Raw genomic sequence first — 15,193 nt, 5'->3', positions numbered from 1 at the left:
TATTTATTGATTTGGCGTGTAATTTGTAGAACTCCATTTTAATTTATGTATTAATTTAAAATCAAACACAGATTTTTTGAGTCTACTAAGTTGTATTTTATTAACAAAAACACATAAAAAATTTATGTGACAATTGTTTCGCCTTGTTAGGGCATTATCAAAGGAATGTGAAGATCAAATGGACTACGGTCCTTATGTAGCTATACAATTCTAAGTGACAGTTTTAACACGTGCAGCAATAATTTATGGGAGACAACAGTAGGTAATGGGGGATGTAGGTATGTACCCTTATATTTATTTTCTGGGAAAGTGTTTTTGTTAATAAATGTGTTTTTGTTTTTGTTAATAAAATACAACTTAGTAGACTCAAAAAATCTGTGTTTGATTTAAAATTAATACATAAATTTATTTATTTATTAAAACTTTGTTACAAAAAAAAATGTACATGGGGGGCTCATTGCTAATATCTTCCAACCAATCAAAAACAGACTAGTGATACTGGTCAAAATGTTTGATGCCATATATAGCTGTTTGCAATCAGAGAGTAGATAGTGCTAAAACACTAAAGTATAAATGAGAAGAAAAAAAAAACAACTAATGCTGTATTTATTTAGCAACTACTAAATATTATATGTCCGCCTCCGTGGTGTAATGGTCAGCACGCTTGGCTACCGCGCCGGAGGTCCCGGGTTTGATTCCCAGGGAGGGTGGTCAAATAAATATACCAAGTGATTTTTTCTCTCTAATATTTATTCAATATTACCCTGGACTGGTATCTGAAGCGGATGGCTGATCACCTTTCCTTCATGTATTAACAATCAAAATAACACTGCATTTATATGATGCAGTGCCCTATGCACCATCTGGTGCGAATGAGGGTTTGAAGAATATATTATATTAAATATTTTTGAAAATTACAAATTGATGATCATAAAGAAGGCAAAGGAAGAAGGGAGTTTAGGGAAGGAGGTAGAGGAAAAAAGTAAGGGATAAAGTTTTATGGACAGTTAGGATTCTAATGATAGATAGTAATGTCTCGGACGTTCTTAAAACATATCAGAGACAGTGCATTTTTTACAAGGAGAGGTAATTCATTCCAGTCAGTAATCTGAACCAAACTTGAAGCAATTAAAATGTAAAAATCTGTCTGTCTCCTTAAAGTTGAGTTCGATTCCTGCCAGTTTCCGATACACTTATACAGATGTACTAATACTTTACCGACCGTGCAATTGCACTGGAAACTTGCTTAGAAAACATGTTTTAGCCTATTTCATTACTATAATGCGCTATCAACCACATACCGTTTTGCCATCCTGGGTTGTATGCAACTTCGCTTGCAAAAAAATCTAATATTTACGCTTTCACTCGATGGCAGAATATACTTATGAAATTTGAGAAAATAGAGCCTAATTTTTATTGTAAAAAGAATTGTTAACTTTATGGTATGGTTATACATATAAGACTATCCTTATCATACCGCATAAAAACACTACTTCTACATTAGTCTTCATATGACCCCGCGATAGAATGGTTATTCCGAAACCAAATAACCATTCCAACATCAGTAGTAAAGTACTGTACATCATCAGTACATAAGTAGTATTTTTAAGTGGTGCTACACAAAGTGAATGATGAATGATAAGAAGAGTCATAATTTTTCATTCACATCGTACAATTATAGCGGTTAAGGTAGCCCTAATAATTTTCTTCTTCATTTTCTTCAAACCCTTATCCGCACCCCAATGGTGCATAGGGCACTGCATATAAACACAGTGTTATCTTGATCGTTAACATATGAAAGAAAGGTGATCACCCCTCCGCTTCAGGTACCAGTCCAGGGTGATATTGAATAAATATTAGAGTGAAAAAATCACTTATATTTATTTGACCCCCCCCTGGGAATCGAACCCGGGACCTCCAGAATGGTAGCCGAGCGTGCTGACCATTACACTATGGAGGCGGATAGTAATTTTACATGTAAAAAAATAAATATGCGAAAACCTGCATTGAAAATAATTTAAAAAAAAATGTTTTATTCTTTCCAGCCTAATCTGGGTGGCGGTGCGACGCTAGAATATTCCTTGTTCAAGAACTTCTCCCGCGGAATGATGTGGGGGAATGCGGGCGACGTCTCCTCCGAGAACAGCCAGAGCACCAACCCGAATCCGCCCATCCAGGTGGACGCGTCCAAGGCCCCCGGCTACCGGGGCACGGCGGGCTGCTCCCCCGTGTCGCACTCCTCGCGCACCTCCTCCCACAGCAGCAGCCCGCCCGGGCCTCCGGGCCCCCCCGGCCCCCCCGGGCCCGCCTACCTCACTCAGTACTCCGACCTGCCTCCTGGTAATTATATTCACTTCAGACGACCCCTCTTATGTTATTTATATATGCATTATGACTTATTCTTGCTCTGAGGCCACACACTTTGGGCGGGAAAGGTATTTCCACCCGTTCGGTTGATTGATACTCAATTACGGGTAGGGTATTCTTACCTTCTGCACCAGTGCAGGCTATTCCGGCCAGCCTTATTTCAAAGGCAGAATAAAAGAAGGAATTATCCAATGTTTTATACGAATATTATATAAGAATCTCTTTGTTAAGGTCTTAACCATATCGCTCACTCCTTTCAAGAACGTCATAAATCAAAAAACTTGATTTTTCAGGAGAACATTTTTAAAGTTTAAAAATATAGTACAATGTATTAAAAATAAATATCAAGACACTTATTGAACTTTTTACTATGCAACAGATCTTTTTAGGTAAAACTTGAAGGTTTTTCCTCCATTTGAAAAATATTTAGTATATTTAAAAAAATAATTAATTTATTTCTGAAACGCACAAATTCAAATATGTGAATTTGTGCATACCACCTCAACATGTTTCTGAAACGCACACATATCGCTCACTCCTTTCAAGAACGTCATAAATCAAAAACTTGATTTTTCAGGAGAACGTTTTAAAAGTTTAAAAATATAATACAATGTATTAAAAATAAATATCAAGACACTTATTGAACTTTTTACTATGCAACAGATCTTTTTAGGTAAAACTTGAAGGTTTTTCCTCCATTTGAAAAATATTTAGTATATTTAAAAAAATAATTAAACAATACCTTTTCTTCAAAATGCAAAAACAACACCTTCTCTCCTGTAGCGGGTAAATATTACATTAAATATATGCCTCTTTTGCTGGGATATAGTACATTTTCTTAGCATTCCGAAAACATACACAACTGAAAATTGACGATTTTTTATTTATGACATTCTTGAAAGGAGTGAGCGATATGTGCATAATTATCAAATCCCGTCGCCAGCAGTTCCGCAGACGTAAAAAATACCTGTCCGAAATATGTTAATACCGGCAAGTAGGGCTCCAGAACCATAGATTTATTGCGACGGATCCCCAAGTTAAATTTTACTTTTCCCTAGGTCTTTTAACCCTCTCGTACATATTTACAAAAAAAATAAGCATAAAAAATCTCTAGTGGGCAATTTATGTAGGACTTTATGTAGACACAGAAAGAGAATATTTTTATTACACATTTTCGTTAGGAATTTTATCAGGGCCTCATATTTATTTGAGGGAGCATAATATGGGATTTTATAATTTTTATCACGTTTTTTAATAATAATAAATTACATGTTAATATAGGTAAAATAATATTTTTTTATTATTATGATAAGACAAAACAGTGCAATGAATATGAATTATGTTACAATGTATTTACAATTTAATTAAATTAAATTAACAGTTTTGTGTGAATGGAAATCTTCATACCAACAGGCATAATGATTTTTTCATCAATGAGTTTTTTTCCTACAGCAGTAGAACTGTTTTGAATGATCAAGCTAGTCTTTAAAGTAATTCACCGTAAACAACTTTGTACGATATGTACTTTTTGAACAATTTGAGGGCACTTTTAAGCTAGCTATTTTGAAGACCTCATACTAGGGCTTAATGTAGAAGCGGCCACAATCGCGAAGTCTTCAAATCTGCAAATATATTGTCAGTTGACTTATGTGATTTGCGATTGGCAGGCGCCCAAGGTGTGGGCATACGCAGCGCGGGACTGGTGTCCATAGGTGGGAACCTGGTACAAGGAGCTCCTTCTATCGGAGCCATCAGGATGCCCAACTCTGCTACTGGTAAGTTGAAACCTAATTTTTATAAAATAAAACTACTTTGTTTTTTACCAATTTTTATTTTATAAGAAAAGTATATTTCCCTATTTACCAATCTGCATTAACTATCCATTGCCTGCTATTCAAATGATAATATGCCGTCAAACTCGGTTATAACAAGGAAGATGGGACCGACTGAATTTGCTCATTATAACTGTTACTTGTTATATCCGAGAATAGGTATTTTTTATAAACATGAAGACAAAGTATCTGGAATGATCATATAATACAATAAGTCGCAATTCAAACTAATGAATGCCATAAAAATGAAGAAATTAATGAGTATGTACTAATATCTAATTGATAAATGACAAACAATTTACAAGAATTTTACATAAATTATTAGAATATATACATTTATTGTTTATGGCTTCTTTGCTATGCTATTTGTCAATAGGCTCTCCTTTGTTAGCACATTCTGCCTCAGTAAACAATCTATCATAGAATATTTATAAAATTAAAATACTAAAAAAACGTGTTTTATTTTTATAAAGTTTATTAAAATGTTTGCCAAAAAGTTACGCGTGTGACTCAAAAATATATTTTTTCATATAATTTTTTGTGATAGCTCTCAATCAACAATCTCCTCTGCATCGATTTTATTCTTACTGAATGATATATTGTATTTGATTGTTCCAGGAAATGGAATAGGATCTGTGGATATGGGGAATATGGTGCGTAATGGACCGATCTACCCGTCCGACGCACCAAGAAACAACCACAACCTTATGGTAATTTGTTTTTTTAATTTTTTTTTTATGAATTAGTTCCAGTTTGGACCCAGTCTTTGTGCAGCGCTGGTTTTTTTCCCAGAAACTATTGTTAGGGCTTGATTTAGTAATTTGATAATCAGTCTTGACAATAGTTTCTGCGAAGGAAATTGATATCATCATTGCTGTATGGTATTGCTTTTTTTTTTACCTATTGCCACATTTTACCATCCGGTTTCATTAAGGGCTAATTTCGATCAAATATTATTTTATTGTTTGCCTCCGTGGTGTAATGGTCAGCGTGCTGAGCTACCGTGCTGGTGGTCCCGGGTTCGATTCCCAGGGGGGGGGGGTGAAAATAAATATTAGTGATTTTACACTCTAAGGGCGTTTGTGCACTACAGTAGAATCGCAATAGACCAAAAAAAATTTCTTCGTAATAACGAATTCCCACATATAACTAAATAAATTGAAAAAATCATAGTAGGTATGTATGTATATGTTACGAAAATTGAGAATATAAATGCTATTTTTTACACTTTTTTTATTTCCTTAGTTTTACATAATTTTATGACATTTCCTTTTAAAATACTTTTCTTTTATACTTGTGATTATATGAGTGCATTTGAATTATAGCAACAAGTCCCTATGTCAATGGGCAGTGTGTATGAGACGAGCGGGGGCCTTGTAGGGTTCCCCAACCTCCCCGGAGGCCCCTCGAGACTCAACCCTCGCGCCCCCGACTTCAGCCAACCCCCGCAGAACAACCTCATGCAACACTCTGCTCAGGTACTGTAACAAATCTTCCCTTTCTTCTGTTCGTGTCATGTCAGGTCCCCCTGACGTCAACTATGATGTCCTGATCCCCGTCTGATCCTGATCCAGGAGATCTGCCTATTTTGTATTTTTACTAGGTGTAATAGCTCTTACTTCTGTCCTCTCAGCGCATGCCCCAGATAGGACATCTTCCGGACCTTGATATCAGTCAGCAACTGTCTCCCTGCTCTTGCTCTCTGGAGCACATTTGCCTTACTGACCATATTGGTCCGTGGAATGCGTAGCATTCTACGATGTAGCCACATTTCGAATGCCTCTAGTCGGTTTATAGTGCTGATTTGAATCTTTGAAATTGTATTCTTACATTTTAACTAGCGGAAATGACTGAAATGAGTCATTTAACTCTTACCACTCTGTAGGCCAGACATTCTGGCCCGTATGATTCTAGTAGGCAGCTCCGTGGGCCACAATGTCTGGCCCGGCGCAGGTATAACTTTAATCACTGATTTCTCTATCACCCAAGTATATTCTACCAAAAAATATTTCAGATAAATACAGTTAATCTTAATTTGCATGGTCATACGAATTGCCAGACAGAGTGTCCCAAAATTAGGGAGCCAAAATATTTATTTTAACCGGTTAACTGCTAAGAGCGTCTTAAGACGCATAATTTTCTGTGAACGGAGTGCCGCTCATACAAAAATTACGTCTTAAGACGCGCCGTTTTAAATGGGCTTTTAGTACAGAAAATCAATGATTTGAAATGTACAAATATATCGAACGCATAGTGACATCTATTGAGAATATCTTTGCATACTTAGAATTGAAACAGAATTTGTTTTTACCACTTTAAAGGTAAATTAAAGAGAGCTTTGTCGTCAGAACAACTAATGGCGCTCAGGGTTGTCCAATAATCCCCGAGTTGCTGTCACTGCCGAATCTGATGACAGTGATTTTAGTGTCGATTCTGATGATTTTTAATTTTTAATTTTTTAAAATCAATGTGTGTGTGTGTATACTTTTAATATTAAACTAACATAAACAATTACTTTTGACATATAATTTAGTTTTCATATTTTCTATGACAAATTTTGTGACAACCCTGCACCATAAACAATTAATTTTATGATTATGGATAAATGACTGAACGACTGGCGCGTTCTTCATTTATTTGGCAAGTTTTATAAATAAACGTTAATACACTTTTAATAACAATATGTTTAGAAGGTTTTATTTTTGAAGTAAAATTCGCGGCGTGCTGGGTACCACCATACATGTACCTGCCGGCAGTTAACCGGTTAATGGTAGAAAAATGTCGCATTTTTTTATCAGAGTAGCTGATTAGTTATGAGAAAAATGGCCAGAGTAAAAAGGGTTAAAATTGAAATACAATTTAACCTTTTAACTGCGTTAACTTTGTTCCTGAGAGACGCCCGTGCGCGGCAGAATTTCGCTGTTTTTTAAATGATTACTTTTATCATGTATTTAGTTAAGAAACGATTTATTTTCGTAAACAAAAACGTTCAATGGAATTCATTGTGCTTTTTTGGTACTCTATAATTCACTTGTGTCACATTGTTCTTGATATATATCGTAATATAAACAGATAAGATTGTAACATAAATAAATCAAAGCACGCATCGTGTGTCACTCTTACCCACTGGCGATGCATAGCGTCAAGAGTGAGACAGATTATGGCGCGGACTAATTACCAACCTCAAGAAAAATCAGGGATCTGTTCTTTTATTTATAATTGTGATGTTACAAATTATTAGTCAGATATTTTAACAGATGTCATAAGGCCAAGGATTGACGTATTATTTTTTCCAAAGTTCCACACCCTGAAAAAATCCCTCCAAGTTGAACTGAGGTTCGAAACTTGGAGCAAAGTAAAAACACATACGCTTATGTCAGCCGCGTATGGGGCATGTTTTGTGAAAACACATACGGTTATGCGAGCCGCGTGGATCCGGTTAATACAATTTTTTATTTAAATTTTTTTATTAAATTATTTATTATTATTATTTGTTTTATTTTTTTATTATTAGATTATATACATTACATACAAGAGATATAATAATAATTTACAGTATAAAGGTTTTACAATAAAATAATTACACCTGGACTTTAATGAAATCACTTTCTACATTTCTTATAAAGACCTGATCACTACTGGAATTAACGATCCATGGAATTAATGAATGTTTTAGAAGGGTTTACTGTATTGATATTTATTTAAGTACGGGATGGTCTGTTTTAGAACTCCATGTTCTCGTCGGGGTACCCGAGCACTGGGGTGGAGGGCGGGGCGCTGCACGCGCTGCTGCTGGCCTCGGCCTACAACAGCCAGCGGCCTCCGCCTCCCTCCACGCCGCCCCCCAAGCACCACCAGCCGCCGCCCTCCTTCCACCAAGTCAGCGTAAGTCGCACTGCCTTTTCAGGGGTAGCAGTATACATTATGTCTTCAACTCTAAATCTGAAATCCCTGTTTGAATAATTCCTGTTCCTGAAAGCGTTTAGCCTGAATAAAATACCCGCTATTAAACTTAAAGTTGAATTTACTTTTAAAACCACAAATATATGAAATTTCAAACTACTCAGTGTATTTTGCCAGTTTATAGAACATTGAAAACTTTCTTAAAATATATGCAAGAACTATTGCTAAAGGTGTAGAAGAATCCCGCATCGGAAAACTCTTTCAGACGCATGGAACAGATCAATATCCAATGAGATATTGTTCAACATAGCGGTAGCTCTTCCTACAGGCATAACCATCGGCAGGTTGGTCCTGTGTATAGGAATGTGAAACAATCTATGTTGACGTTGTCTTAGGTAACTATCGGGAACATACAGACCAATGTTCCGGATAATTTTAGGATTATCGATCATACCGCGCAACAATCGATAAAAATGCGTAATCAAATACACATTCCTTCTAGTCTCTAAACTATTGTAGCCAAGCATACCCTGGAGAAACTCGGTCGGGTAGAGCCAAGGATAATAGCCGTACTCTCTCACGTAGAGATACCTCAGAAACTTCTTTTAGACTTTCTCTACCATAAGAGAGTACTTAAGCTCGTGTGGCCCCCAAATCATCGAGCCACTCTCGAGTCTACTTCGCCCCGAGGAGTTATAAAGAGTTCTCAGCACGCGGGTATTTTCGAAAACCCTGGCAGTACGCAGAACAAATCCTAGCATTTTCAATGCATTACCACTGACTGCCTCTATGTGATCGTGAAATGTCAGGGTGCTCACAAACCTAACGCCCAGATCCCTAACATGCGACGCTCGCATCAGATTTTGGTCGTTCATTTTGTAGCGATAAATATATATACTGAATACTGACTCTGGGATGTTTGCATTTGCAGCCGGCCCGCAACCAGATGTCTGTGGGCATGGGCGGGCTGTCCACCATGAGCCGTTGGACGTCGTTTGGCGGCGGGTTCCAGGGCTCGCCAGGGCAGGAGGGCAGCCCGGCGGGGGCGGGGGCGGGGGGCGCGGAGGCGGCGCCCGAGGAGCGCAAGCCGCGCCCCATCGGCACGGAGCGCGCGTGGAAGCAGCACCTGGGCGCGGGCGGCGCGGGCGAGGACTGGGGCGCCTTCCCGGGCCCGCCGCCGCCGCTGCTGCACCAGCTGCCGCCCTCGCACCACCAGCCGCCCCCCGCTCACCACCAGCACTACGACGAGATGGACCGCTATCAGGTAATGCCACGCTCGCTTACCTTGGTATCTGTTTAAAAAGCTTAAGAAAATTCTAAAACAAGAAAAAGGGGTCACATATCGCTCACTCCTTTCAAGAATGTCATAAATCAAAAATCCTCAATTTTCAGTTGTGCATGTTTTCGGAATGCCCAGAAAATGTACTATATCCCAGTAAAAGAGGCATTTTTTAAACTTAATATTTACCCGCTACAGGGCAGAAAATGTTGTTCTTGCATTTTGATGAAAAGGTATTGTTTAATAATTTTTTTAAATATACTTAATATTTTTCAAATGGAGAAAAAACCTTCATGTTTTACCTAAAAAGATCTGTTGCACAGTAAAAAGTTCGATAAGTGGCTTGATATTAATTTTTAATACATTGTGTTATATTTTTAAACCTTAAAAACGTTCTCCTGAAGTTTTTTGATTTATGACGTTCTTGAAAAGAGTGAGTGATATATGATGTCCTTCGAAGCTTCAAAAAAATCTACACACGCACGCAAAAAACATGTATGCCTTCAACATCATGCCTTTTTATTGTAAAAAAAACCTGGGTTTTAACCCTTAAATGCATACCGTTGCAATTCTGCAACAACAATTTTTACATCATTTATTGTAACTGCAGACAGTTGGTAGAATTCCATTTTGTATTGTTGGGTAATATATCCAAATTAAACACGGTTATTGGATTGAATTCTACTTTTATTTACGTAAATATGATAATTTCTGACGCATTATTAAGACATACATTATCAAACACTTTATGTGTTAATATGGGTTGATTTAAGGTTTAATATGTTGGCAATATTTTTTGCAGACGCAGATGGACGCGTTCGGAGTGAGTGGGCTGTCCATGCCTCACCACCCGTACATCCCGGCCAGCCAGCTCCCCCCTCCCTGGGAGTCGGCCCCGCCGCACCACCATACTCCGGAGAAACCGCAGGTGAGTGGCTGGTGCCCGTAGCGCCGCAGCCCCGCGCCCCGCAGCCGCAGCCCCCACACCCGCTAACCTCTCCTCTGTCCGCAGGGCTGGCAGAGCAAGTGGACCCACTAGCAGAGCCGGGCCGAGTCGGCGCCGACACGCCGTACAGTCGATCACTTCGCGTCGCTTCACCGGATTTTAAAACTTATTCCATAAAATGGTAATTTTCGCATCTCCACACGCTTGGTGTGTCCGTTTACGGAGAGTTTCTTCGGACGCTTTTCTAGATAATTTTTGTTACCGTTAAGTGTGCGTACACCGATATGTATAGACGTACTCCGCTTGTTATACGAGACGCTCCTCTACCGACGCTACTCACTGCCGATGTTCGCTCGTCCGAGCGCGACGAGGATTTGTGACCGACTCGAGTCGCCCGATGTTAGGGGACGGCAGTCGGCATCGACGGGACCGTGCTGACCGCTTGTTGTTTTTTAACTTTATATAATTCCTAGAGAGCGGTCGGCACGCTGCGGATATTCAATTGTAACGGATCTTTTCGCTACGGAGGAGAAGTAGAAAATAGAGAGATATTATATGGATAAAAATATTAAAGATGGCATTATTGAATCTTATTTACGCCGTTTTAATTTAATACGGCGGCCGTAGTTATTATGGAAAAGGATTTATGTCGGTATATACAAATGGGTAGGCGGACTGTTCCGCCGAGACCTTACCCGCTAAAATTCCGAGGCGCGCTCTTAGAACACCCGCTCTAGTTTACGGGAATACTTTTCCTTTATCGAATACAATATATAATCCCCATTGAGTTTCCTTACTAAGTTAGGATTATTTGTTCCGGCGGGATCCTTCCGGACCGCCAAACAACTCGGGCTTTTAGGACACTATTTAGACGAGCCTTTATTTTTCATTAGATTTTTATATAATTTTTCGGGCCGACGCGTCGGCGGTCCGCCCCTTATAGTATGTTTTGCGCCGAGGATGATGTTGTTAAGGATAATATACACTTCCCGTTGTTATTATACGGAGAACCTTCGCCGGCGACCTCGAACGGTCGCGGCAGACATGCGCCCAGATTCCTAGCGCAGTGTTCCACCTTCAACTTGATACGTTTCACTGTTGACGCTGGCATTTCGAGCATTAGTCAAATGGGAATGTTTCGGGTCCAGACTGGACACGGAGGGGGGAGCGGAGCGCGCAAGCTGCTGCGCCTCCGCCCCCCGCCCCCGGCCGGCACCTGCCCCCGCCCCCGGCGCCCCCTCCGGCCCGCCTCAGGGCAAGCCGCGGCCACCGGACCGCACCGCGGGCGGCGGCAGCGACCTCCGGCAGTGACCGCAGCAGTGAGCTCTATTCATTATTTTAGAATAAATATTTGCATAATAATGAATTGATTTTGAGAAGATCTAGATGATGACAATTTCGAATGTAATATTACTCCGCTTGTACATGAAGACTATTATATCATATAAAACTTTATGCACTTTATACCGTCTTTCATTTTCCCGTCCTATACAAAGTTAACCACCAAATTTGTGTTTTATTTTCTCAATGTGATCCATAAAATTAAAAGGGTAATAAAACAGTAAAAGGTAAGAAAACATAATGCTTTTCCTGATGCTGGAAATACACTAATGATAGAATTACTTTTTTTAAATTTTGTGTACTGTATTTGTGTTCTCACAATAAATATACATTTATTAAAATAAAAGTAAATAAAAAAACAATTGTTTTGTTTATGAAGTCATTTTTAACACTTTAAAAAACATTGACACTAAAAATTTGTCACAATTCTTTAATTAACTGATATGTATCTCAGAAAAGAGGTCACATAAATCGACTGAAAATAACCTATGTAAAAAAATAACTTTATGTTAGAGGCAAATCATATTAACTGAGTCATTTTTAGGATTTATGTGTGTCCTATATATTATAGACATTTTAAACATTGTGAACTTGTAATACTGCATTTAAAAATGTAAAATATTTTTGATAAAATTGCTCATAAAGCTCAAAGCAAGAAACTAGCAAGTTTTGAAAATAGGTGCCTGAGGCGAATACTGGGTATAAAGTGGTATGACTTCGTCAGGAATGACGATGTGAGGAGAAGAACTCAACAGTCCCTTATACTGGAAGTCCTAAAGAGGAGAAGGTGGACATGGTTGGGACATGTCCTTAGAATGCCACCTGAGTGCATCAACCCCCCGTGTCTCTTCTTCCAACCCCGAGGATTCCGGCGCCCCGGAAGGCCGCTGACGACCATTCACCGACTATACTCAGCGGAACTTCGAGATGCCAGGCTGACCTGGGAGGAAGCCAAGGGGATGGCGCGTGACAGAGTGACTTGGAGACGTCTTGTGTTGGCCATATGCTCCACCTAGGAAGCGAACATGGAAAGAAGAAGAAGAAAATTAACCCAATCTCCAGAGAAAGTTAATCATCGATTATTGTACTCCCGGAAAGGTTATCCAGTATTGTTTGAATAATGAAAGGTCCCACTAGAACTAATGCCAAACTATCTTCAATACCACCTTGATGCGCAATGAGTTACCGTGCATATTTTAGTTTGCACGTGATTCTGTACTATTATAACATGATAGACCTTTACATTCATCGGGATAGTGACATGAGCGAGACAGACTAAACTCTTAGGGACAAATCATGCATTAGAACAGTGAAGATAATACATCTCCGTGCGTAACCGGCGCATGCGTAAAAGTGCCTTGGCGACAAGTCATTAAAACATGGGTACCATATTCAGTGGTGCGTATCAATGCATTATGGAATTTTGTAAAAGGAATTTGTATATAATTGTGTTATAAAATAAAACCTAGAGATGGTGTGTTTTATTTATTATTATTTTTTTTTTTTACTTAATTTCTATTTTCATAATACATGGATTTGCGATTTTTTTTTTCCATGTAGAAAGAACCCATTTACCAGGGAAAGTCAAACACCAATTATTGTACTCCCTGAAAGATTATTAGCAATAAGAGTAGCGATACGTCCAGTACACTTACCTACATACTATATCGACGGCCCCTACGTAAAGTACTCTGCAAATCTGTTACTTTACAGGAGAGAGCTTAGAAGATTTTTTCAACGTATTCTTTTTTATTAATTGACGGTTTTATCTGAAATTCTAAACTAGTATTAAACATTCAAAAACACGATAAAATAATGTATTAAGTCTACAACATTTTAAGTGAGTAAAAAAAAGTTGTTCGCAAAATCTGGATTATCTCTAATTACAGGAGTTATTTATTAAATAACTCCTGTAATTGGAGATAATCCAGATTTTGCGAACAATTTTTAATTTTTTTTTACTCAAAATGTAAATAAATTATCTGGTCAAAATATAAGCTTAAATAATAAAAATGAAAATGGTATTTTCTGGCGTTTCTCATGTGCGTGATTGTAATCCAGGATTCGGACCTCACATACTATTATAAGAATTTCTGCTTAATAAAAGCTTCTTTACATCTCACCAATTGATGTCTCTAGTGAAGTTCTAGTGATTCAAGAATAATGTTTCTAAATTAGTTCATATATATAAAACGTATAAGAATTTGAGTAGTGTGGTTGTCAATAATGGGTAGAATTGGTGAATGTTACACGTGTGTAAAGTGATCACTTAAACCAGCCTATGACGGTCGTCAGCCCCGTGAATGCCCAGACTTCCATATTCTTCTTCATCTTTGATGAGATGTAAAAAAATAATATGTATTGAATCGTTTTAAAACTTTATGCTTTGTCAAAATTAAGAAGTTAGTGTTTTAGGAGTTCATTTCATTTAAAAAATTCGATGTAGATAGCGTCTTATACGTTTGAAAACTAGGCATAATTTATTTTATATATATTTTTTGTTTGTTTATATTTGTAGATAACAGTCAGTTGATAACATACACCAAATATCTCAAAATTGACAAAAATGTAGTTAGAGCACTTTACGTAGGGCACGTCGATATCAATGAGACAAGTTTACTACAATTTTTTAAGTACCCTACCCATAAGCTCACTTATCCTCAACGGTTAGACCAAAACAGTTTCCGGTGTAACACAAAGTGATGATCATTTCACAACATTTTGAGTGTGTCCAAATACTTGTTCACAAATCTGGGTTTTCTCCACTTATTAGAGTAATTTTTTTACAGTTTTTGGCATCTCAACATAGATTATTTGATACCTTTATTTTATTTTAATTTTATTTATTTAATGGAAAACCAACAGAATATTTAACAAAAATAACATTATGTAATAAAATCAAAAAAATAACATTCCAATCAGAGGTTTTCACTTCAGTAATCTAAAAATAAACTGTCATGTATATAAAAGTATAACTATATGATAAATTTACATTACATGTTTTTATCAAATAATAGAAATTTTCTTTATCAACTAGTCAAATAGGCATCAACAATATTTCTCTAATAAATAATCAAAATATTTCAATATTTCTCTTTAGTGTAAAATTCAGATTTTTAACAGCACACTTATAATTAACAGCTTTAAATAATTTTCCTGCAGGGATCATTGGGTAAAATAATTAAAATATCTTAGTAATTAATATAGAAGAATGAAGTCTGGGTATTTACAGGGTTTATGACCTGTTATAGGCTGGTAAGTGATCACTTTACACCCGTGTAACATTCACCACTTTACCCATGATTGACAACCACACTTCTCAATTGTTTTGGAACTCCTACATACATTATTTTTTGACATCTCATCAAAGATGAAGAAGAATATGGAAGTCTGGGCATTTACGGAGCTGACGACCGTCATAGGCTGGTTTGAGTGATCACTTTACACACGTGTAACATTCACCAATTCTACCCATTACTCAAATTCTTGGATGTTCTATAAATATGAACCAATTTTGAAACATTA

The 15,193-nt window shown here is 37.6% G+C and overlaps 1 protein-coding gene across 2 annotated transcripts in view; it reads left to right on the top strand.

Annotated features, from left to right (window-relative positions):
- LOC148302109 (ankyrin repeat and KH domain-containing protein 1-like) overlaps positions 1 to 11,791 on the top strand; it is a 71,702-nt gene extending 59,911 nt beyond the window's left edge. For both annotated transcript variants that reach the window (XM_088272150.1, XM_088272149.1), the window contains exons 40-47: positions 2,046 to 2,340; positions 4,035 to 4,142; positions 4,818 to 4,909; positions 5,525 to 5,677; positions 7,926 to 8,084; positions 9,034 to 9,366; positions 10,184 to 10,309; positions 10,394 to 11,791. In XM_088272150.1, the coding sequence (XP_088128276.1) occupies positions 2,046 to 2,340; positions 4,035 to 4,142; positions 4,818 to 4,909; positions 5,525 to 5,677; positions 7,926 to 8,084; positions 9,034 to 9,366; positions 10,184 to 10,309; positions 10,394 to 10,420 (1,293 nt within the window). In that variant the 3' untranslated portion in view covers positions 10,421 to 11,791. The remainder of the gene's footprint in view (positions 1 to 2,045; positions 2,341 to 4,034; positions 4,143 to 4,817; positions 4,910 to 5,524; positions 5,678 to 7,925; positions 8,085 to 9,033; positions 9,367 to 10,183; positions 10,310 to 10,393) is intronic.
- Positions 11,792 to 15,193: the final 3,402 nt, after the last annotated feature.

Source organism: Brachycentrus maculatus, unplaced genomic scaffold (assembly GCF_059751285.1).
Source record: "Brachycentrus maculatus isolate JH-2025_06_01 unplaced genomic scaffold, ASM5975128v1 h1tg000477l, whole genome shotgun sequence".
NCBI lineage: Eukaryota > Metazoa > Arthropoda > Insecta > Trichoptera > Brachycentridae > Brachycentrus > Brachycentrus maculatus.
Note: the sequence above shows the minus strand (reverse complement) of the source record. Positions and strands in the feature narration are given on the sequence as shown.